Source organism: Silurus meridionalis, chromosome 7 (assembly GCF_014805685.1).
Source record: "Silurus meridionalis isolate SWU-2019-XX chromosome 7, ASM1480568v1, whole genome shotgun sequence".
Classification (NCBI taxonomy): Eukaryota; Metazoa; Chordata; class Actinopteri; order Siluriformes; family Siluridae; genus Silurus; species Silurus meridionalis.
In genome coordinates, this window is record NC_060890.1 from 36,442 (window position 1) to 61,700 (window position 25,259).

At 41.2% G+C, this 25,259-nt stretch overlaps 1 protein-coding gene across 3 annotated transcripts in view; it reads right to left on the reverse strand.

Moving 5' to 3' along the window:
• Nucleotides 1–669: 669 nt before the first annotated feature.
• Nucleotides 670–25,259, reverse strand: part of LOC124389018 (glutamate receptor ionotropic, delta-1-like) — a 282,312-nt gene continuing 257,722 nt past the window's right edge. For 2 of the 3 annotated variants that reach the window (XM_046854216.1, XM_046854218.1), the window contains exons 9-17: nucleotides 24,092–24,193; nucleotides 23,508–23,705; nucleotides 22,612–22,936; nucleotides 21,354–21,492; nucleotides 15,196–15,391; nucleotides 12,909–13,075; nucleotides 6,333–6,579; nucleotides 5,411–5,549; nucleotides 670–2,405 (exon numbers count right to left, since the gene is read on the reverse strand). In XM_046854216.1, coding sequence (XP_046710172.1) covers nucleotides 2,008–2,405; nucleotides 5,411–5,549; nucleotides 6,333–6,579; nucleotides 12,909–13,075; nucleotides 15,196–15,391; nucleotides 21,354–21,492; nucleotides 22,612–22,936; nucleotides 23,508–23,705; nucleotides 24,092–24,193 — 1,911 coding nt within the window. In that variant the 3' untranslated portion in view covers nucleotides 670–2,007. The remainder of the gene's footprint in view (nucleotides 2,406–5,410; nucleotides 5,550–6,332; nucleotides 6,580–12,908; nucleotides 13,076–15,195; nucleotides 15,392–21,353; nucleotides 21,493–22,611; nucleotides 22,937–23,507; nucleotides 23,706–24,091; nucleotides 24,194–25,259) is intronic. The other variant, XM_046854217.1, reaches the window with a different exon arrangement.

The following is a 25,259-nucleotide window of genomic DNA, read 5'->3' on the forward strand; positions in this document are numbered from 1 at the left end:
AGAGTCTCCATCTGGTGTCATGTTACAGACTGCAGTTACACACTTCTTCCTTCCATTTCATCTGTAAATCATCAGTGTAATTCCTCCAGTCAAGTCTGGAATCCGGAGTCAGGAGTCTGGAATCCAGAGTCTGGAGTCTGGAGTCACGAGTTAGGAATCTGGAATCCGGAGTCAGGAGTCTGGAATCCGAAATCTGGAGTCTGGAATCCGGAGTCAGGAGTCTGGAATCTGGAGTCTGGAGTCATGAGTCAGGAGTCTGGAGTCAGGAGTACAGGCAGTAAAAGCGCTGAGCACAAGGCTGTGTCTGTTCCTGCCAGAAGATCAGCGGCTTTTCATGGCGGAACACAGTGTGATGTGAAATCGCTTTGGTTAATGTCAGAAACTACTGGAACGTACACGAGATATTCAGGCTACGACTGTGATTACTGCGTGCAGGAACGTCCTCCAATCCATCAATCCAATAGCCTCATGTGACTTCTGACTGGGAGAAAGTCAATAGAGATAACAGCACACACACACCTCACACACACACACACACACACACACACACACACACACACACACACACACACTCTCTCTCTCTCTCTCTCTCACACACACACATGCACACACACACACACACACACACACACACACAAACTCTCTCTCACACACACACACACACACACTCACACACACACACATACACACACACACACACACACACACACACACACACACACACACACACACTTATCTACACCTGCTCATATCAGATCCCTGTCATCCATCAGCACCACCTGATTACTGAGATTAAAATGAAGCAGGAGAAACGCAGTAAAATCAAACAGAGTCTCAGGTGGAAAAAAAAGCAAAAACAATTACACAAGAACAGAAAAGACGAGGACAAGCAGTGAAATGACACAATTCATATTCCTGGAGAAAATCGTATTGTGATGTAAAGTCATGTGGTGTATTCATGACAAAAACTGGCAAAAAAAAAAGCCACACAATCTTCCTCATAAAAATACTTCATAATGACAGCATCATTTTTCTCTCATCAGAAAAAGCAAAGCAAAGAAAAGAAAAGTTGGATCACAGCATGTTTTATACCGTTTATATTTTAGATTTGTCTTTACAGAGTTTGTGATTGATAAAAGTGTTTCATTTGTTTACTCTGAAGGAAAATATCTCTGTATGTATGTTACATATATCATCACACAAATATGAAAAATAAACAATTTCACTATTTTCACACCTTTGCATTGATCGAGCAGGTACGCTGTCATTTAGATCCACCAACAATCCAGACATGTTTCTAAGTGTTCTTCTTCAGGAAACCTGTACTCAAAGTGTTCCAGCTGCACTTCACCTCATTCTACAGCTCCATGCTAATGCTAACGCTAACGTTCATACTGTCGATCATCGAACATGTTAAAGAGCAGAAAGGAAAACAGCCGAACAGCCAAACTGAGACGATGCTCTTGGAGACTAAAGAATGACAGAATTAAAAAAAAACATTAAAAAGGGTTAGAACGATTGATTCATCTTCATTATGATTCATAACGAAGTGAACTGTGTGATAATCTAGTAACAAACTGCGGAGAGACATCTTTTTTATTTCGGCACTTAGAAAACAATCACAATGAATTTGCGTCTTTATCCATAGAACAAAATTTACAAAGCCATTTAAACAGTCAGTTTTCAAAGTCTGTTTCATAATTTGTTGTTGTTTTTTTTTGTTTTGTTTTCATTTTTGTAACTCAACTCCAAAAATTGAGAATATTCAAAATACACTTTACCTCACTTCGCTCTTTTTTTTTTTTTTTATATATATTTACAAATATTTACAAGAAATGATCTTTTTGTTGGTTTTTTGTATCTATATTAAAAATCAACCTCCATCTGTGTTTTTTTTCTTTGTTCTTTTTATACATTACAACCCTAATGTGTACTGCCACACCCTGCCTCCTCCCACACAAGAAAGCTGCCCCCTTGTGGCCTCAGATGGATGTGCTGTGGGTGGGGTCAATGGCTTCGGGGATGGGTCCTCCTGGCACCGATTGGTAGGGCATTGGCATGGGTGTCTTGCCGGGGCTCTGCCGGAAGAGACCCCCGTTGGGAGCCCTGTGTTTGCAGTGGATGGAGGAGGGCATGGTGGAGCTGCCCAGGGGCAGGGGGAGCGCAGTGCCAGGCCCTGGTGCCAGTGTCCTGCCCACTCCATGGGCCTGCTCTGGCAGAAAGGTGCTCACGGATAGAGCCGTGCCCACGAAATCCCGGCCAGCTTCCCGTGCCGCTTGCTGCATGCCACCGATGTCCAGGGCAGAGATCTCGATAGATGGCCCGGGGATCTGCTTGTGCGCCATGTCCTCGTCTATGAGACTGTTCATGCGCCGATGCACCTGCTCCAGGTTCACCTCCTTGTCCTGGAGAGGGTGAGAGAAGGAAAAGAGAAGGGGAGGGAGGGAGGGAGTTTTTCTGAGAACTCGGAAGCTCCACGCAAATTCGTTTTCTCTTGCTTTCTCTTTCTGCTTTGTTTTTCTCCTCGGTCAAAGTTCCACAATTAAAGGCAGAGTCGGATTTGCCTTTTTTACGGCATCAAATTGAGGGAGAAGTATAGAAGTATAGAATGTGCACTTTGAAATCAAATTTGGCCCGTGGACAGGAAAATGTGTGCTAAGCGAAACCAGGATTACGGATCAGTACAAAATGTAAAAAAAAAACACTGAAGCATGAAGATAAACTTAAACTGGAGTCGGGGGATCTGTTTTTCATAAACTCGTAGCAATAAATGTTCAGAAAAACAGTTGTATTTTATTCTGATTAGACTCGAGTTGGATCCAGTTTTCCCAAAGATGATTTCCTGAGAGCTTTTTTACACTTCAGCACTGAACTCTACGCTTGTTTATGTATCATAGTGATAAATGAGTAAAGACTGTGATATTAGAGTGACTTTTTTCTCCTACAATCTCTGTACATCAAGTCATTAATCTGCTGTCCTGTTTATTTATTCTCTTATCTTTTAAGGCCATGACACTGAAATCGCTTTCACATTTCATGTGTACGATTTTATAACATGGTCACTTCTAACATCTTGTTGAAAAGCACTACACAAAAGCCCCACAATCACAGCCTCTGTCATTGTTACTCTACATCTGCTGGAGCTCTGGAGCTCTGTACTGCATCGTGTGTAACCCTGTGTCATCAAAATCCTGAGAACATCCTGAGAACAGATCACCTTCCATCTTCATCTACTGTCGAAACAAACCCAAGCGTTTCAGTGGGACACGAACCGAGACGTCTCAGTTTAGACTCGATCAGTTATTTCTACTAAAAACATTTCAGTATGAGCATCCTTACAGTAATTACACACACACACACACACACACACACACACACACACACACACAGTAATTTGCTTATTTTGAATGGAACCCTGGTGTGATCTACTCCTCAGTCTGCTTTCTTTTTAGGTGAGAACACACTTTAATCACAATCGTCTCACTCTTGTCTCAGTCTGAGAGAAATTATGTTAATCCACTTCCAATTCATCTCTACTGAGTGAGTGATCTGACTCTGAATTGACTCACTGAATTGTGTTTGTTTTGGGATCGAGCAGGACTGAGCTTAAGCGCGGAGCTGCAGCGCTGCAGAGAAAAGAGACGTTTAACAGAACCTTCTGGATTCAACATGCACTTTTATGAAGCATGGAAGTGATTCTGCAGATCGGCTCTGTGTGGCTTTGATTCTCACTTGGTATCGATAATCGCTGTATATTTCTGAGCTCATCCCAGAGGTAGGAGTTTTATGAGGACATTTTAAACACACACCACACAACATTCTTCTGTTTTTTTGGTGTGTTTATTTTTGTGCATTAAAACAAAACAACAGCAAATGAATCAAAGCTCTGATTCAGACTAATAGTAAACCCTGTCTAACGTTCTAATCCTCGTCTCTGGCCTTGGTTTCAGCTCTGTTCATTTCCTGTTTCCTCAACTTTCAGTGTCACCACACATCCTGATACACCAGTCCTGCATCTCCATCATGCTCTCTACCTGCTCACTGGAATTTATCTCTCAGATCCTGATCCAGATTCAAACTCACACTTCATCCCTGATCTCCATTCTCATGCTCCACTGCCAGCTCCTGGTGCAAACCCCTGACCTGATTCTTTCTCCATCCAGTGATCTGTTTGTGACATTAAAAACCTCACTAATCCCTAGTAGGAATCATCTCACCACTCAGAAGGATGTAGTTCACAGATCACATGAAAAAGAGAGGGTTTGATAGTAACCAGCATGTGGGGGAGGAGGAGGCTGTAGATAACTGATGTTAGTTCTAAACATGTGTAATGTTGAAGATTATAGTTTATAATAATATGAGCCAAACATTACAAATGGGAGATTAGAGGAGGTAATACTGTCTGATTACAGGATAAGCCTTCACCTAGATACACACACACACACACACACACACACACACACACACACACACACACACACACACACAAATGGATCTCTGTCTTTAACGTTTTTGCAGTTTGATGAATAAATGAGTGTTGATTGTTGAAGTAGGATGTATATATACTTTATAATGTGTCTTATATTAAAACATGCAGAAATATTCAACCGCTGAACCTTTTTTACATTTGCAATGAGGCAACCTGGAACTGAAATACTGACGGGGGGAAAATCAGATTGTTGCTGTGGTGTACAACACTAAATCTGGCAGAAACCCAACAGCCTGAGAACACCAGCTACATTGTGAAGCATGGCGGTGATAGCATCAAGCTGTGTGAGTGCTTTTCATCAGAAGGGACTAGAAAGATTTTTGGGGTTGAGGGTGAAACGGATAAAGACATTCAAGAGACATTCCTGAAAATAACTCATAAGATTCAAGAGTGGAGGTTCACTGATCTTAAGCAAAAACCGAACAGATCAGACCTCAGTAATGAAGCTCTCATTCCAAGATGTCAGGAAGAGTTTGATCTCAGTTCTAACTTCTAACGCACGATGGTTATATGAGTGCGGACTCATGACTATATACGAGTCCAACCATGAAGTCTGTTTCAGCTCCAGGTTCCAACTTTATAAAATGTAAAAAGGGGGTGAATATTTATGCACAGTTCTGTATATCATTACTGAAATATTTAAACTCAATAGAAACTCTATACTGTAATGTTTTGTGTAGGTGATATTGGTATATAAGAAATTATAAAGTAATAACTAATGAATTCATTCATCTATTTTTTAACCTAATGATCATTTTTGTCTTTCAGTTCACGTTTCTTCAGCAGAGGAGCAGATTGAAAGAAATAGTATAATGACAATTCTTTAATATTCGAATGAACCCCTGTTTTTGTTGTTGTTTTTTCTCCCTTGCCCCGCCCCTCACACTCGACCCAATCGGACAGCACGAGTTCTATTCTGACCTGTATCAATAGCCTCTGTTTCATCCCAGTCTCTCTCTCTGTCTGTCCAAATGTCCTTCCTCCCCTCCGATGAAGCAGTAGCAATATCATTATATCTCAATGGATCTGAAACCCTTCTCACTCTGTAATCCTTAGTAACCTGCACAAGATCATAAACATATCAAAAAGAATAACAAAAAAAAAAAACGTAAAGAGAAATTTCAACTCTCCACATTGACAGTTTAAAGCACTGGGGATGACGGACTACACGTCTGATGGCTTCACTGGGTTCTGACCCATACAACATCCTTTATAACCACACTTTAGTTTATGGATCCATGTCAAGCCTTTTCATCTTCTACATGCGCTTTTACAGTAACGCACACGCTGGACTCACGTCAGGAAAAAGGGGTTTTGCTCGATTTAATGGATGAAGTGAATATGAATTGTTAATAATGAAACATGACATTTATTTGTAAAAAATAATTATATTAAAAAATGATAGACAACAAATTTTCTAATTGCTGATATTTTAGGGACAATAATTTAGAAGATTTCTCGGTGAAGGAGAGTAAAAATACGTCACTACTTTCTACACTGAAGATTTAAAAAAAAGCAAAAAGATTTTCTGTCTATAAATAAATGTCAATAAATCAGCACTACAGCTCCTGTATAATGAGGCAATAGTGCTGTGATAAAAATACAAATAAATGCCACAGTGCCTGGTGTGAACGGGGGAATGTGGATGTGGCTAGAAACTAAATGATGTCTTGGCACGTTTTTTATTTTTGGAAGATGGAAAAGAACCAATTTTGATTTCAGCAGAGCACACCTATAACTGCGTGTACTGGAGTTCTACTAAGTCTGGGCTCGCATCTGCGGCCGGATCCGTAAAGTAGAGTGTGGCAGTATCGTCAGCCCTCCCGGCCCTGTGCTCGGTCACCTCTTTGGGCTGCTCTCGGCGGCAGTGGCTGCTGCTGCTGCTCCAGAACGTCTCCAGGGCAGCCACTAGGCAGGCGAGCACGAGCCCTGCGGCCAGCACGCAGAAAACCCCGGCGAAGCTGTGCAGTTTCAGGGAACGTCCATCGGCTGGAGACCCCCGCTGACTCCCCGGGTCACAGCGACCTGAACGAGGCCACCACTTCTGCTTCAAAACATCCAGGTCCCCCTTCTCCTGCAGCTCCAGGATCCTGAAGAGAAACAGCGTGAGAACATCACAAAACATATTGTTTATACGAGCAGGTGATCAGTGAGTTTCAAAAAATGACACTTTATACTGAAGACTTAAAGAAAACCTAATCAGACTGCATCTTTAGTAGCTTTCGCATCTTTAGTAGCTTTTGTTCAGCCTGACTTATTTCAGGTGTTTTTTTAAAGAATGCAACTGTATTCCAAATGTAACTTTTAACGGCACGTCAATATTGTGGAAGCAAAGTTTCTGTATTCAGACTTGGATGTGTAACTTGATTTTATGAGAGGCCCATTCAGATTATTAAGTCTTGGAGGTTGCCAGGTTTTTTTGGTGTAGTGCACTTCTGGCAGTGTGTCAGCGCACCATCTCCTCAGACGTGTGTTTAAGTCTGAGAAAAAAAAGAAATAGTCGGTTGAAAACCAAACCCAATAAAGCAGATTGCATTTTCTGCTCCAAATCACAATCTGATATGACACAAAGGGAAGATTCAATAAAACTCTTGGCCTTGTCTCCGATGCGGTCGCGTCCGATCTCCTGCACGCAGAGAAGCTTAACAAGAACAAAAGTATCTTTGTGGCCTCTTCAAAACATTAAACAGTTATTATCTGATAATGTCCAATTTATTTATTGCAATTGATTCATGATCTATTGTTTGATTATATGTACATTGTGTTTTATTCAGCTCTCACCACATTCTTACTCTAAGGGCTGAAGGTCTAAAAGCCTTTTTAGATAAAAAAATAGAAGAATCCACACTGAGATGTTGTTTATTCAGTAACAGGAGTCTGGAGCTTCACTGCAAATATCTGGAGCACAGAGACTGTGAGTATTAATATTATATATACATCAGAGAAAAATGTATTAAAGTGTAGTATGGACATGGGATAGACACAGTGGAGACACAATACAGACACAGTGGAGACACAATGCAGACACAGTGGAGACACAATGCAGACACAGTGGAGACGCAATAGAGACACAATACAGACACAGTGGAGACACAATGCAGACACAGTGGAGACACAATGCAGACACAGTGGAGACGCAATACAGACACATTGGAGACGCAATGCAGACACAGTGGAGACGCAATACAGACACAGTGGAGACGCAATACAGACACAGTGGAGGCATAATGCAGACACAGTGGAGGCATAATACAGACACAGTGGAGACACAATGCAGACACAGTGGAGACGCAATACAGACACAGTGGAGACGCAATACAGACACAGTGGAGACACAATGCAGACACAGTGGAGACGCAATACAGACACAGTGGAGAGACAATCCTAGATTTTTATTCAGCACGGTAGCAAAATTAACAGGGAATAAAAGCACTGCGCTAACATGCACACCATCAATAGGTAGTAATGATTTCATGAACTTTTTTAATAATAAAATTGAAAACATCAGGCAAGAAATCCAGACGGTTAATATAAATCCAAATTATTTTACAAGTAACCCTGTAGACAGCAGTGTCATTATAGCAGACAATCAATTACAAAGCTTCACTACTATTCATGAGAGTGACTTAATTTCATTAATCTCCTCATCAAAATCATCAACCTGTATTCTCGATCCCTTGCCTACTAGTTTCTTTAAACAGATAGCTCCAGAGGTAATCAAACCTGTTTTAAAAATAATTAACTCTTCCATTAGCACTGGTTATGTACCAAATCCTTCAAACTGGCAGTTATCCACCCCTTATTAAGAAACCTGACCTTGACCCATGTCAGTTGTCCAACTACAGACCGATATCAAATCTCCCCTTTATATCCAAAATTTTAGAAAAGGTTGTAGCACAGCAGTTATGCTCACATCTGCTTATGAATAACATTTTGAAATGTATCAGTCAGGATTTCGGCCTCATCATAGCACAGAGACGGCGCTAGTTAAGGTGGTAAATGACCTGTTATTGGCCTCTGATCAGGGTTTTGTCTCCTTACTTGTTTTGCTCGACCTTAGTGCAGCTTTTGACACCATTGATCACACTATACTGCTTGCTAGACTTGAGAATGTTGTAGGAATAAAGGAACAGCTCTCTCTTGGCTCAGGTCTTATTTGACTGATCGCTATCAGTTTGTGGATGTAAATGGTGAGTTCTCCACACTCTATGAGGTAAAGTTTGGTGTTCCTCAAGGATCTGTCTTAGGCCCACTGCTTTTCTCTTTATATATGCTGCCTCTTGGTGAAATTATTCATAAACATGGGATTCGCTTCCATTGCTATGCTGATGACACACAGCTGTATATTTCAGCAAAGCCAGATGAGAGAGATCAGCTTAACAATGTTGAGAAGTGTGTAAAGGACATTAGACAGTGGATGCTTAATAACTTTCTTCTGCTCAACTCAGATAAGACGGAAGTACTTTTACTAGGACCACATGCAGCTAGAAGTAAACTTTCCGATTACGTAGCATCTCTGGATGGTGTTTCTGTTTCAGCATGTACGGCTGTCAAAGACCTTGGTGTGATTATTGACCCGAGTCTTTCCTTTGAGTCTCACGTGAATAATATCACCAGAATCGCCTTCTTTCACCTTAGAAATATTGCTAAGATTAGAAATATGATGTCGTTACAGGATGCAGAAAAACTAGTTCATGCTTTTGTTACTTCTAGATTAGACTACTGTAACGCTTTACTGTCTGGGTGTGCGAGTAAGTGCATAAATAAGCTTCAGTTAGTCCAGAATGCAGCAGCAAGGGTCCTCACTAGATCTAGGAAATATGACCACATCACCCCTGTTTTAATCAGTCTACACTGGCTCCCAATCAAATCTCGCATTGATTATAAAATATTACTACTGACGTATAAAGCACTTAACGGTCTCGCACTGCAGTATCTGAGTGAACTTCTGTACCAGTATGATCCTCCACGCCTACTTAGATCAAAAGGTGCTGGCTATCTGTTGGTTCCTCAAATAATGAAGACTACAGCAGGGGGCAGATCTTTCTCTTATAAAGCCCCACAGTTATGGAACAGCCTTCCAATCAGTGTTCGGGACTCAGACACAGTCTCAGTGTTCAAGTCGAGGTTGAAAACTTATTTATTTAGTCAAGCCTTTTATCAGTAGATTTCTCTTAGGTAAAGGCACAGATCTGGAGGGAACATGGATATAGAGTGTTTGGTGAACTGGTATATTTGTATGCTGTCGTCCCTCACATTCACACGTTCACTCAGGTTTGTTGACGGTGGTGTGGTGGGTCGTCTCTTATCCCAGAGATCCCTCATGTCTGTGTTACCTTCTGGTTCTCCCTTTTAGTTATGCTGCCATAGCGAGTCTTGCCGGAGTCCAAACTGCACAGTGACATTAACTTTCATACACCAATAGTTACACTTAATAATCCATATCCTTCTCTTCCTGTCACCCTCTCTCTCTCTCTCTCTCTCTCTCTCTCTCTCTCTCTCTCTCTCGAGTTAAACATGCTCCTGAGGCTCCAGTGACCACTGTTCCTGCCCCTCTCCCCTCTGTGGATCTTCACACTTCTGTGCAGCTTGGGACGGTCTCATCAACACCTTGGGTGGTTCCATGTAATTCCGGAGTAGAACGGGTGCTTTTGAGGACGGATTGGACTGTAGTTGGTGTCGGCGGTCTGCTGCACTGACTCGGGAGTGCAGTTTGCTTCTGATCATCATCACTGTACCCCGCAACTTTGTATATCTGCTTCAAATGGACATTTGGTGCAACCCAGATGAGGATGGGTTCCCTCTTGAGTCTGGTTCCTCTCAAGGTTTCTTCCTTATGCCATCTCGGGGAGTTTTTCCTTGCCACAGTTGCTCATCAGGGACAAACATACTTACAAAGAACATATTTATGTTTAATCACCACATTATCTGTGTAAAGCTGCTTTGAGACAATGTTCATTGTTAAAAGCGCTATACAAATAAACATGAATTGAATTGAATTGACAGTGTAGACACAGTGGAGACGCAATGCAGACACAGTGGAGACACAATGCAGACACAGTGGAGATACAATGCAGACACAGTGGAGACACAATGCAGACACAGTGGAGACACAATGCAGACACAGTGGAGACACAATGCAGACACAGTGGAGACACAATGCAGACACAGTGGAGACACAATGCAGACACAGTGGAGACGCAATACAGACACAGTGGAGACGCAATACAGACACAGTGGAGACGCAATACAGACACATTGGAGACACAATGCAGACACAGTGGAGACACAATGCAGACGCAGTGGAGATGCAATAGAGACACAATACAGACACAGTGGAGACACAATGGAGACACAGTGGAGACACAATGCAGACACAGTGAAGACACAATGGAGACACAATTCACGTTTGAAGAATGTAAAAGTTTAAATTATTATGCTCCACTGAGCTTTTAATTTCTTTTCATCACTCCATCACTTCACATTTAAACACAAACAAACACAGCAAAAATAAAGAGGACAGAGAAACCTTACACACACACACACACACACACACACACACACACACACACACACACAGTCAAGGAGCTGAGCTATGAAAATGACTAAATAACACATCTCTATAAATTCTACTAACAGAGAAATATGAAAGTGAAAATAATCGAGATGTTTAATGAGAAAACACTGAGACATCTTGATCAGCTCCTCCGTGGGAAAAAGCCGAGCAATATCCTTCCAGGAAAAGAAACATGACGAACACATCTGAAAGAACTGCAGATAAATGAGAGCACGGTGGGATTGGAAGATGATGGGATAGAAAAAGGGAAAAGTAAGATGAATCCCTCTCTCTACAGAAGATGACACGCTGGTTCATGGGCCTATTATCCTGCGGCTCTCTGCCGTCCCTCAGGGTGGGAGCCTGAAGCTGCAATCACTCAGGGATTCAGATTCCACTGACACTAAACATTTTCATGAAATATCTAAATATCTGAGACGAGGAGGAGGAGTGGAATCAGTGAAGTGTTTCTGAGTGATTATGGACAATCAATTCAAATGATGACATAAAACTAAAGAGAAGTTGAAAGTGGGGGGTGAAATAATAAATAAATAAATAAATAAATAAATAAATAAATAAATAAATAAATAAATAAATGATTAAATAAATAAATCTCTTTTTATCATCTTTTAAAAAGATTTCAAATTAAAATGCATTTATTTTTGAAAACAATAAATGGATTTTTACTCTCAATGTGCATGTTAAATGTAACAATTCAGCGTGAGTACTGATCTCAACTTCATCAGAGAAAATGAATCAACAGCTTCTGACCAATCAGAATCAGGATTGAACAGCACTGTGGTGCACATGACAGAGACGTGGTTCTGTAGTAGAGAGATCACCTTCCTTTCTTCTCACCTTTTTCTTCTCTTATTGTATTTATACATGGTACTGTGTGTATACTGTATATTATATTATGTGTATATTCTTTATATATATTTGCATCTATTTTTATTTCTTTCCTTTGCTGCTGTAACAAAGAAATTTCCCCACTGTGGGACGAATAAAGGTTTATCTTATCTTATCTTATCTTATCTTTCCTCATACACAGGTGTGTGAAAGTCATTAGTTTAGTGAGTAATTATTCATCTTTGCTCCTGCTGCTGCTCACAGTGACAGAAATGATCAATATTATATTACGATCCGATATTCCAGCGATATTATATACTGTAGTATTAATTAATTAAGAATGTAGGAGAGTAAAATTGGCATGTTATGAAGTTAAGCTCTTTTTAATACTTCACCCTCCTGTAAAGACCTGAGAGAATTACATAAGCATCTAACGAACAGTAATCACTGGCAGTCTGTGTTGCAAGCTGTTGAGTCATGCTCAGAGATTCCTGATAGATCAATATGAAATTGTGTGAAGGCAGTTGAGAGACAAAAACAGCTCTCCTGGCTTCCCAAATGCACAAGAAATATGATTACGCCGTTCTAATTGGCTACAAGCAATTATGTGGAGATTTGTACAATCTGCCTGCATCTGTTACTCTCACAAACAGATCAATTTATAAGGAGAAAAAACTCAGAGCTACAATCCTGCAAGTAAAGAATCAAAGCTCATCACTTCACCCACAGATGCAGTCGTTTATTTCAGAATCGCGCGTCGCTGTCGTTTCCTCCCAGTTTCGGCACTTGACATTTACCAAAGCACTTGTTTCTGATTTCAGGTTGCACCCAAGGCCATTTTCTATCTATCATTATTTCATCTTCCTTCTTTACCCCCATTACTAAAGCAGAACAATTCCCTTTATATCACACCTCATCATCTACTGTAGTGGGGAACAGACAGGAATTACAGGTACATTAGAGAGAGGGAGAGAGAATGAGAGAGGACACAGGGAGATTGAGAAGGTTATTTACTTTTGGGAGAAGAGGTCTCTGTAAGGGCTGCCATGTTGCAGAGCGATGCCATAACCCTTACTGCTCATGCTGTTTCCTGAGACGGTGACGGTGCAGTCGTCGTCCGTCAGCGCTGCGTATTCCACCACTGCCATGTCCCAGAGGAACGCATAAGGACCTTTTTTTGCCTTGAAGGGAAAAATGAATACGCGAATAAATGCAATGCTAATGTGCTCTACAGGCTTCTACATAGTTTTTCTTGGTGTAACAATAATCTTCCTGTGAAAGTTACATGAAATACAGCTCATGTAGAAACCTTCATCTGCACTAAGCGGTTTTGCAGAAGGTGTCAGCACATTCTCCACAGCCACGAGACGCTAAAGTCACAGTAATTACAGAAAAGCAGTGCAGCCATGGAGACTGAGCTCAGCTTTTACCTCCACACGGCTTAAAACGCTGCTGGTCAGGGCTCCAAACTGATCCTACAGTATCTCCTATAAGAATAAAATAATACCATTAAACCGTCTCACAGATGAAGCAGTGTGCAGGCCTCCAGCGCTGCGGCTCATTAACCATGTAAAAGAAAGTGACAGTTTTTCGTGCTTTTTTCCAACGTCATCATTAATTCCTTTTGTTTTCACGTGTACACGTGCTCGAATAATGAGAACAGTGCGCTATCTTTAAACCCAAAACAGCTGCAGCTATGAGACAAAAACAAAGCAGTGTTGTGCAGGATGAGAAGGTGGACAGGAAGCTGGTGTTATCAATGCTCTCGTTCTCCACAAAGCAGCCGTGACGCAGATCCTGAAAAACCATAACCTTCACAACACCGCCATTCATTCAAACACTCAAACGTCTCATCACAGTCCTGAGAGCGAGAGTGAGACGACGCCGTTCATCAGAACACATCACTGTTCCTGTGTGTGGAGATCACGCACCAAAATCTCACATCAGAATTTACAGATAAAACACCACATCACATTTAATCTATTTCTGTTGTCACTTCTGTTACAGCAGCTGTAAACACTCATCCCGCCTCAAGTCTCTCTGTATTCTCTCTCTTCTGAACAAAAAAATGCAAAAACACAAAAAAGTGTAACCCCTTTATCCTGAGGATGTGAGAAAACCTTCAGAACTCTGACTGTTACAAAAACGCTCACACTGGAGACTCCATCCATAAATATGAACAAATATATAAATACAGTGGAACCCGGTTATCTCGCCCTCGGTTACCTCGACAACCCTATTAAGTCGACGTTTTTGAAGTGGAACCGCAAATTCTGTTCGGTTATGTCGCCGAACCCTGATATCTCGAGCACAAGGGGGAAAAATTTGCCATTTAACGTCGGTTATCTCGGTGCAGCCGCAGAAGAACTCGCGGAAATGGCGGAAAAATCAAGTCCTACAGCTGCTACAGGTGTTGTATTGTATACTGGTGAATCTCTGCTGTTAGTTAGTGCACAAATGCCTTTTGTTGTTGAATGTTATGCGATGAACGGGAGGCGAAAGCCGAACGTGTGATGAGCAAAAGCATAGAATAAACACCGGCAGGATCGGGAGAATCCGCGATGCGCTTTGGGAAGAAAAGCACAGCCGTTGAGAGAGTGCCGGTGGGAAGACACGTACCGGGATACGCATGCGCCATAACAACGACCGCCGTGAACCAACATATACCAACAATAACGGACAGTGAGAGTGTGGAAGTTTAAATAGGAGCTGGTGATGATGATAAACGAGCACCATATGTGCGCGATTGAAGCGGAGCTTCAGAAAAAGCGGCCGAGAAAGAACCTGACACGCTGAAGGGGGCCGAAGGGGGCGTGGCAGGTGGATTCCTGACAGATAAACATGTACTGTATGTATTTTTATAGCATGCCTTCATCAAACAAATCGCAGCAACGCTGTTGTGTAAAAAACCCTCCAAAAACACGTGCATGCACATTCTCATTTATTAACACACATCATGTACATAAAGAAATTTCAAGCACGTTAATATACTGCCACCAATTTGGTTTTCGTTTATCTCCATCATCGGTTACCTCGATGCTTTTTGCCGACCCCCTACGACGTCGACATAACCGGGTCCACTGTATAAAACATATAAAGTCTCTTCTCATAACATTAACAATTACACAAGTTTATTATCTTTTATCCGCTGTGTTCCTGTGAAGGAACTGTTACTATGGAAATGAAAAACTGCACAGTGCATGAAAACTATAGTAAATTAAGCAACACCTTCTGACCAATCAGAATCCAGGATCTGCGTGTTCTGTATAAGGATATAAAGATATAAAATATGATTCTTTACCCTGCGGATTCCCTCTGACGGACTGGACACTGAGAATTCCTGCCCATTGTTTTTGCTGATTGTCCTCCACAACTCAGCGTAAGTGCTGTCCTGCTCCAGCGGGTTTGTGCCCTTCGCCCTGAAGTAGTCGTACACCGCCGAGTCCCGAACCGTACCGTAATCCAAATCCACCTGTCTCGCCAGGTCCTGAAACGTCCTGTACGAGAGAAAGAGAGTGAACACAATAACAAAACTAGAAGTCACTAAACCATATTTGATGGTGTATAAACCTGATTACTGTGGGAACATGAGGAGAAAATTTCAACCTTTTTGCCAGGAATAGTGTATACTGTCTACCTGCTGAAAAACAACTGCTGCAAATACCTGCTGTAAAACATCTGCTGTAAAACATCTGCTGTTAATACCTGCTGTAAAACATCTGCTATAAAACATCTGCTGTTAATACCTGCTGTAAAACATCTGCTATAAAACATCTGCTGTTAATACCTGCTGTAAAACATCTGCTGTTAATACCTGCTGTAAAACATCTGCTGTAAAACATCTGCTGTTAATACCTGCTGTAAAACATCTGCTGTAAAACATCTGCTGTAAAATACCTGCTGTAAAACATCTGCTGTAAAACATCTGCTGTAAAACATCTGCTGTTAATACCTGCTGTAAAACATCTGCTATAAAACATCTGCTGTAAAACATCTGCTGTAAAACATCTGCTGTTAATACCTGCTGTAAAACATCTGCTATAAAACATCTGCTGTTAATACCTGCTGTAAAACATCTGCTGTAAAACATCTGCTGTAAAATACCTGCTGTAAAACATCTGCTGTAAAACATCTGCTGTAAAATACCTGCTGTAAAACATCTGCTGTAATATACCTGCTGTAAAACATCTGCTGTAAAACATCTGCTGTAATATACCTGCTGTAAATACCTTACTGTGGATGTAAAATAGTAGATGGTAGATATTTTGTAAAGTAGCTGAGTGTTCTGAGTTTTGAATCAGTGATTCAGGATAAACTTGGTTGCTTCTGCCTGGAGGTAAATCCTTGACTGTGCTTGAAACTCCACATACATCCACCCAAATCAATCAGAAACAGAATTTAATATCTGATTTAGTTTTTATGTTGAACATCTGTGTTGCGGTTTAAAAAAGGCAGGAACAAAGATATAAATGAACTGAAGATTTTTCTGCATGAATGAGTCCTGTATCATCTACAAGTCTTCTTGTCACTATCACAAGAGGTTCTGTGCTCTTCATCTCTGTGATGTTCATCTTTTTATGCCTGAAGCTCATGTTATTCTTTGTATTTAATGTTTGTACTTGTCTTTCTGAAGGTCTGTGATTCTTTATTCATCTCTAAATCCAGTGATACAGTGATATGAACCATTTCCTCAAAAGAGATTCTTCTCAAAACTTCCTGAGCACTAGTTAGGAATCAGATGTGTGTAAACCACAGCTGTATCAGAGAGACCTGAACAAAACCTTTAACACTTCAGTGCTCAGCGCTGTGCTTGGACCTCCTATAAGAAGCAGGTAGACAGAGGATAAAAGCAGCTACAGAAATAAACAGAGGAACAGAGGAACATGGTGTTTACTGGTCTGATGCTCCTCACTTTCAATAACTTCTTCCCTCAGGTGGGACTTGTTGCATTCTCACTTTACTGTTGTTCTGTTATGTAGCTCCGTGTTGTGTTATGTAGCTCCGCGATGTGTTATGTAGCTCCGCGTTGTGTTATGTAGCTCCGTGTTGTGTTATGTAGCTCCGCGTTGTGTTATGTAGCTCCGCGTTGCGATGTGTTATGTAGCTCCGTGTTGTGTTATGTAGCTTTCGCGTTGTGTTATGTAGCTCCAGCGTTGTGTTATGTAACTCAGCGTTGTGTTATATAGCTCCGTGTTGTGTTATGTAGCTCCGTGTTCTGTTATGTAGCTCCGTGTTCTGTTATGTAGCTCCGCGTTGTGTTATGTAGCTCCGTGTTGTGTTATGTAGCTCCGCGTTGTGTTATGTAGTTCTGTGTTGTGTTATGTAGCTCCATGTAGCTCCGTGTTGTGTTATGTACTTCCGTGTTGTGTTATGTAGCTCCGTGTTGTGTTATGTAGCTCCGTGTTGTGTTATGTAGCTCCGCGTTGTGTTATGTAGCTCCGCGTTGTGTTATGTAGCTCCGCGTTGTGTTATGTAGCTCCGTGTTCTGTTATGTAGCTCCGTGTTCTGTTATGTAGCTCCGCGTTGTGTTATGTAGCTCCGTGTTGTGTTATGTAGCTCCGCGTTGTGTTATGTAGCTCCATGTAGCTCCGTGTTGTGTTATGTAGCTCGCGTTGTGTTATGTAGCTCCAGCGTTGTGTTATGTAGCTCGCGATGTGTTATGTAGCTCGTGTTCTGTTATGTAGCTCCGCCTTGTGTTATGTAGCTCCGCGTTGTGTTATGTAGCTCCGTGTTGTGTTATGTAGCTCCGTGTTGTGTTATGTAGCTCCGTGTTGTGTTATGTAGCTCCGTGTTGTGTTATGTAGCTCCGTGTTGTTATGTAGCTCTGTGTTGTGTTATGTAGCTCCGTGTTCTGTTATGTAGCTCCGTGAAACAGTCACCTGATATCCTTAAACAGTTTTATAACATTGTGAAGGTTTTTTTCTGAGGTCTATTTAATCATGCAGCTCAGTGCGTTCGGAAAACAGCCTGAGGAAACGTGGCCTCCTGAGAAGAGAGAGCAGCAGAGTGCAGAGAGAGAGGGAGAAATGTAGGGATGAAAGTGAAGAATAAAAGGTGAAGTCTGTATGGGAACCCTGAAGGAGGACTGGGACAAAAAGAATTCCTAAATCCCATCTGATTCTGTTTTATATAAACACAGAACATCAGTCACAAAGAGAGTAAGAGAGAGAGAGAGAGAGAGAGAGAGAGAGAGAGATACACTTACACCACACACACTCATCCCTCCACATGACACATTCTCACTCTATTCCTCTGTTATTTTCTCTTCATCTTCCTTAAATAAACTGAAATCAGCACAGCTGCGTTGGGTTTTTAATTTACAATTAAAAATGATTTAAACCAGCTGAAGAAACAGCAGACAGACGGAAACTCTGTAGAGGATCAGTGATGATATGAAGCTGACAGGATTCACCGTTTATGGGTCCGAATTTAAGAGTCTGAAACTGAAAAATCTACACAAATCTACACATCTACATATCCAATATATAAAAATCACAGATAAAAATGTACAAATAAAATATCAGATTATTATATTTAAGGCACAGAGCAATAAAAAGGAAGCACATGTGCAGAAAAAGACATTTTAAGGTTGGTACATGTAAAGTTTATTATTATTATTATTATTATTATTATTATTATTATTATTATGATAAAAATAATAAAGTACTTATTTTTAATGGATCTTTATGACTACACTACCTCTATTACGTCTACTGTGTGCAGTATCATACCCATGTGCAATATATATAAATTTATATATACACAGTGTAGATCCACCAATCAGGTAGAACATTATGAGCACCTTCCTAATATCATATTGGTCTCCTTCTGCTGCTAAAGCAGTAGTGACCGGTCGATCATCAGCAGCATGAACTTCAGCAGTTTGAGCTACAGGAGCTCGTCTGTTGGATCGGACCACACGTCCACCCTTCGCTCCTCACATGCATCAATGATCCTCGTCCCCCACTGGTTCACCACTGTTCCTTTCTTGGAGCACTTTTGATAGACACTGACCACTGCAGACCAGAAACATCCCACAAGAGCTGCAGTTTTAGAGACGCTCCGACCCAGACGTCTAGACGTCACAATTTGTTAAACTCGCCCATTTTCCCTTCTTCTAACATCAACTTTAAGGACAAAATGTAAGTCTGTTCAGTCTATATGCATATGTATATATACATTTTCTTTAACCAGCTGGACAGTCCCTGCATTGGTTTGTCTCTTACTGTCTCAGGACAGTGTGTGACTTGAGCTAATGTGGTCACAGGGCACTAAATAAATTGACTAATTGTCCAAATAAAGTTGTTTGTGTGAAAGAAGATAATCAGGTCCTGGATATTTATTATTATGATTATGATTATGATTAAGGGCAGGGCAGTGTATGGTATTGGAGTATTATTAGTTTGATTTGATGGTGCGGTGGTGTGTTGTGTATCAGGTGTTCTAAGTACACTGATGTTCTGTTCTCTTTTCTCCATCACCGCTACATTAAAGGAAAAATCACGGCGTGTTCTGCTTCATTTGTGAATAATCTCCGGCTAAAAGTGAGTTTTTCTTGCCATCCTATGATCTCAAGCATTTTCTCAGGAGTGAACTAATTATCTCAGATAAAAGGAGAAGAGAGAAAAAGAACAGAAAGTGTGAGAGGAATAATGACCTAACGTTACACTCGGCTTTTTACCAGATTGCTTTTGGAAACTTATTGCAAAACTCATCAAAACCAGGTTCAATCAGACGCTCGCTCACACGGCTCTGGTCCAGATTCTTTACCATCCTCGTCTTCAGTCTCACACACACATTCTTACAGCCAGTCTCTTCACATCGATCAGTGTTAGACTAAGTCAGACATGTCAAGAGCAACAAATGAGGCCTGGGGTTTCATCTGTACTGAAAATGGGACAGAGATCTGAAAAGCGTATAGATCTCATCTCTCTGTGGATCATCCGTGTACAGAAAATAATTATTGAATTTGAACTGTACAGTTTTCCTGATGGGTCTGTTCATCCACTTAATTAAATCATGGGGTAGAAGGGGATGATTACTCTGCCCCCGGGGCTCGTTCTCCAAAACAACAGCTTCATCAATAAATCAGGAAAATGACAGAAAAGTGAGCAGAAAAACACACAGAAAAATCCAGACAAAATAATGAATACAAATCCAGCAATTAAAGCAGAAAGCAGACAAATGGCACATTAGTTTCATGTTAATGGTGGCGTGTAGAGACGACAGCCTGGTTTCCTGCTGAGGCTTTCACACAGATCAGTAGAAAGGAAAACTCACACCAACAGGGAAGAAAGTTTAGAAAAAAAAACAACACAATGATGAATAAAAGGAAAGAAAAAGTGTCAGAAAACGGTAAAGGGTTTACAGCGTCTTAGTGAAAAGCTGGAGAGACGATTACATGGTGAGATCATCAATTTTCATCTCTCAGTGAGGTTTATCCTGATTTACGCCTCTCTGTGATCCACAATTACACAAACGTCTTTTTATTTCTGTCTGGAACAGATTTCATCACCTTCACCTTCACAAAATAGAAATAAATCCCTCCAGAATAAAATAAAAAGGTCTATAATGTTATAAAGGAAAAGAAGGAGGAAGAAGAACATGATGAAGATGGTGAGAAGGTGATTTCTTCAGCAGGGTTTCATCCTGGAGATGTTTCTGTGTCAGAATGAATGCATCTTCATGAAGTTTGTTTAAAGGTTTAGTGAGGATTTATTACTGAAATGTCCTCCTTTTTTCAGAAGTGTGATTTACACGTGAGGGGCGGAGTTTGTGCAGAAAAGGACGTGTCTTTGTTACGCTGGATTCTGTTCTTCATCTCACAATAAGAATAAATTGAGTGTATGATAAAAGGATGTGCTGGATGAAGTGCTATTCTGTGTGCTGCTGAACCACGAGAGTGGAATGATGATGAAAACGTTTTAAAAAAAAAAAACTCGGGGTTATAAATCTATAAAACCATGTGCAGAGTCGGAGTGAAATGTACGTGTGTAAGTCACTCTAATCGTAATTCTCCTGATAAAAGTTCAATACGCGTTAATAATAATAATAAGAAGAAGAAGAAGAAGAAGAAGAAGAAGAAGAAGGAGAAGAAGAAGAAGAAGAAGAAGAAGAAGAAGGAGAAGAAACAGCATGGCAGAAAAGCTCTGATTCTCCTGTAGTGATGAAAAGAGCAGAATTATAAAAGCATTCGTTTTAGCATTAGCTTAATTGTGTGACATTTTCACACACTTTCATTAGGGCACACTTTTGTCAAATAAAAAAAAAAAAATGTACAAAACAAACATGGGTTTCTATTCTATTGACCTGTTCCTCCAGTGCACTGAGATTACGGAGTGTTAGCATGCGCTGCTACGAGCCGAGAAGAAAACGTCAGATGTTCGTGCGAGAGCATTTCCGCCTGAAAGGTGGAGCCTGAAATACAAGAAATGCAGAAAAACAGGATGTTTGACGTACCGTATGGTGTTGTCCATGCGGGACACGGTGAGGTACGCTGCCAGGTTAGCGGTGTATGAGGAGCACACGATTAAGGTGAAGAGCCACCAGCTTCCCATCACAATCCTCAATGCCACCGAACCCACAGCCGAGTCTCCACCTGGACCAGCAGGACCGAGCGTGATCATTTACTGCTCTTAATAACCAAATCTATTCTCATCACGAGTCTCAAACTCTGGAAAAACTCATCATATCTTAAAGAAGTCAAATAATTAAAGGAATATAAAATGATTCATTATTGAAATCTACAGAATTGCTCACAAAGATCAAACAAGAACGAGCGGTTTTTTCTTTAGCGGTTGAATCTTATAAACTGTCCCTGGAGCTACAGCTCACACATCAATGTATTAGAATCACTTTGTAAGGAACTTTCTGCAAATCAATTTTCTATTGGAAAAGAAAGCTGACAGTTAATCCTGATCTCCCAGAGTCCGGTGGTGATGTTGGGACTAACAGAAGTGTTGCTCTGAGCTTATTAGACACATGCTAATTCCTCCATGCTCAATAAAAGGACAGACACTGAGACCTTGCATAGATTCATTGCAGAGCCTTTTGTGCAACATCTATCAATCATTGCAAAGATTAGATGGTGGCAGGCTAAGGACCAATGGGACACGGCCTCCCCTGATTTAATTACAGGCTGCTTGGCATAAAACCGCTTCGGTGGCAGCGTGCCAGGTGGTAATAGATGCAGATGGAGCGTCACATTTGCTGAGCTTGCGGTCTTTTTGCTTTTTGGATCAGACAAAGCCGTTACTCAGTGTCTCCGCACAAAGGCACCTCCAGCACATCTCCGGTCTTTAGGAACTGTTCTTTAAACCCCATGGTGTTTACTACAGTCTCAGAGCATCAGGGAATGCTGCAGGTCAGTGCACTCACATCTCACATCAGGAGCAGGGATATGACACCATGACAAACATTTCGCCAAAATACATGTTTCTATCTTCTAAATTCTCTCCATGCACTTTAGCATTAACCGTCGCACAGCAGTTCTCCTGTCCAGCAGGTGGTGCTGTTAGAATATCCTGACCATTTCCACTACAGTAACTAATCCTTTCTTTCTGGAAGAAATATAAGCTCATGAATAGTCCACTGACGTTAACATTTATCTCATTACTACAACTGAGCAGCTATGGGGTCAGGGGCCTTGCTCAGGGGCCCAGGAGTGGCAGCTTGGTGTGGCAGGGATTTAAACTCACGGCGTGTTTTCCACACTTACCCTGGTGTACGAAGGCGCCGTAAACGAGCCACACTGCGCTGTGTAGGGAGTTGGATATAGACGACGGAGCTCCTGGAGGATTCTGGCAGCGCAGCGACTGCATGCGGTTCAGCAGGAAGATCAGAACTCCGACCACAGGGATGGCAGCTGCAATGCAGGCCCACACGGCCAGGTCAAACGGAGCAAACAAGGAGAAGATGTTGATCTTTTCTTCCGGTTTGCGCATCAGAATCCCCACAGAATAATCCATATAGCGTTTGCTGAAGTCCACAACGTTCTCTCGCTCAGGTGTGATGGTGATGGCGGAGACGGCCAGATCGGCTCTCTGCACACACACATCAATCACGGATCAGAACCAGAACCTGATCTTCCCAATTTAATTAAACATTTGAAGAAAACAAATGTAAAGTTCTAAGAGAAATCTGTGATCTGGAGGTTTGTCCTGAACATAATCGCAGGTCTGTGTGAGAACTGAATCCACTCTGATCCACTCTGCTCATTATCTCCATCTCACCAGCTTCTCCTTCCCTCACTGACTTCCTCCTGTTTATATTCATCACATTTTATTGTTCAGGTTTTATTCTTTTTGATTTGTCTTGTTATTATGCCCTGCACGTTCACATTGCTTTTTAATTGCCCTGCATTGCTCTGACCTTTGACCCCTGCCTGTGTCCGACCACGAGTCTGTCTTCTAATTTGGATCTTTAATAAATGACTTGCGCTTTTAAATTCAGTCTCAGGAATAATTTGCGAGCTCGAGCTTTAACAATAAAAAACCCTTACAAGCTACACACTAATTGATTTCTCACAAAGCAGGAGGATCTGAACAGAGGGACAGAAATATTTCGAAGACGTTCTACACGTTCCCTCGTTCCCTTCGCTCCTGAAGCGCTCACCTTGTTAATAAGTTCCCCGATCATGCCGTTCCAGGAACCGTTGGGAAGCCGAGAGCCGTACTTGCTGTCGGCTACCTGGTAGACGTCATATTTGAAACCGAGGATCTTTGCCAAGGCATCGAGAACATCGATGGAGAATCCTTTGTACCTTTTTGGCTGGCCGAGAATGTTTTCCGCGACCATGACAAATGGGTCCTCCTTTAAAGACAAGACATAAATCATTTACTGTGATGGATTTTCCTGACAATTTCGAACAAATGTGCCGCATGTTCTCCTCATCCAGCACGCTGTTGGACATGCATGGTGTGGAGAAACGAAAAAAGCGTATTAAAAAGATTGTAATGAGGAGCATGAAGAACGTCACTGCACGTCTGATAAATATTTCATGGAGAAAAATGCTGAATTATTCATATTTCTCTCATTTCTAATAAAGAAAAACGAGTTTGTATGCAGTCAGACATTGAGATATTGTAATAAATAGAGGAGTTACTTTGACAAGATTAAACAGCAAAAAAATTATTATTTTAGCATAAAAACAAACAAACAAACAAACAAGAAAACAAACGAATATTAATGATTCTCACCAGCAGTGTGACGACTTTAACTGTAACCCCCTGCATGCCGTTCTCAATCCGGCTCTCCTTCAGGCTTCCGTTAAGGCCGTGTACTGAGTCCCATGTGGCTAACTGCAGGAGACACACACACACACACACACACACACACACACACACACACTAGTTATCTTATCATTCATTCGATTCTGCAGTTACTTTTATTTAATATTATTCAAATGTCTTTTCCAGCACCAGTGCAGACGTGACACCAGCGTAGGAGATAAAGTTTGAGAGAAAACCTGCAGTCAGTCTTATCATGTTCTTCTCAAACCTTCTCACAGTCTCCAGGTTTCCCTTAATATAAGTAGAGAACATGTCACACCAGAGTAGAATCTTCTAGAGAGTTTTTATTTCTAGTTAATTATATCACAGATTCAAGAACCCAAGATATGAACTTCACTGTTCCTCAAGTCTAGATTAAGTCTAGAACATCTCGCTCACCATGTCATTGTTAGATACCATGTGTTAGTCTCATCACTTAGGATTTCTGGGTCAAAGCACAGGGCTGGGATGCAGTTTTACTCTCTCACTTATGATTAATCATCTCTGTGTGTAACCTTCTCGCTTTTTACTCATGATTTCACAGCGACTGCTCGTGTTTTTATTCTCTCACTGTTTCCCCCAGAGGTCCAGTTAATCATCATTCTAATGTAAAAGTGATCATGTCCATTTCTTCTTTCTGGACCTGCATAATTCATCCTGATACTTAATCTCTGCATGGACATTTTTACACGTGGAGACCACCGCTGCTGAGGTTGGTTCCTTATAAACAGTCTAAAGATCCGTGAGGGTCCTGTGGACGGTTTCACTCAAGATGCATGAAGATGGATTTGGACTGTAATTAATAAAAACAGTCTCCTACACCATAAACAGTTTTGACATGCAAGTGTTTATCAGGTGACATCAGGTCAGAACATCTAGTTAAACTTGCACACAGTTTTTGAAAAAACTCAGCAGGCAGGTTGTTCCAAACATGTTGGTGAGCTAAGGACAGATCTTCTGTGGATGGAGGCTCCTAAATGCTTCTGTCTCTTTCTGTAATCCCAGACAGACTTGATGATGTTGAGATCAGAACTTTTTGGAGACCAAAACGGACTCCTTGTTCTTTTCTGTTCTTAATGACATTAGCTGTATGTTT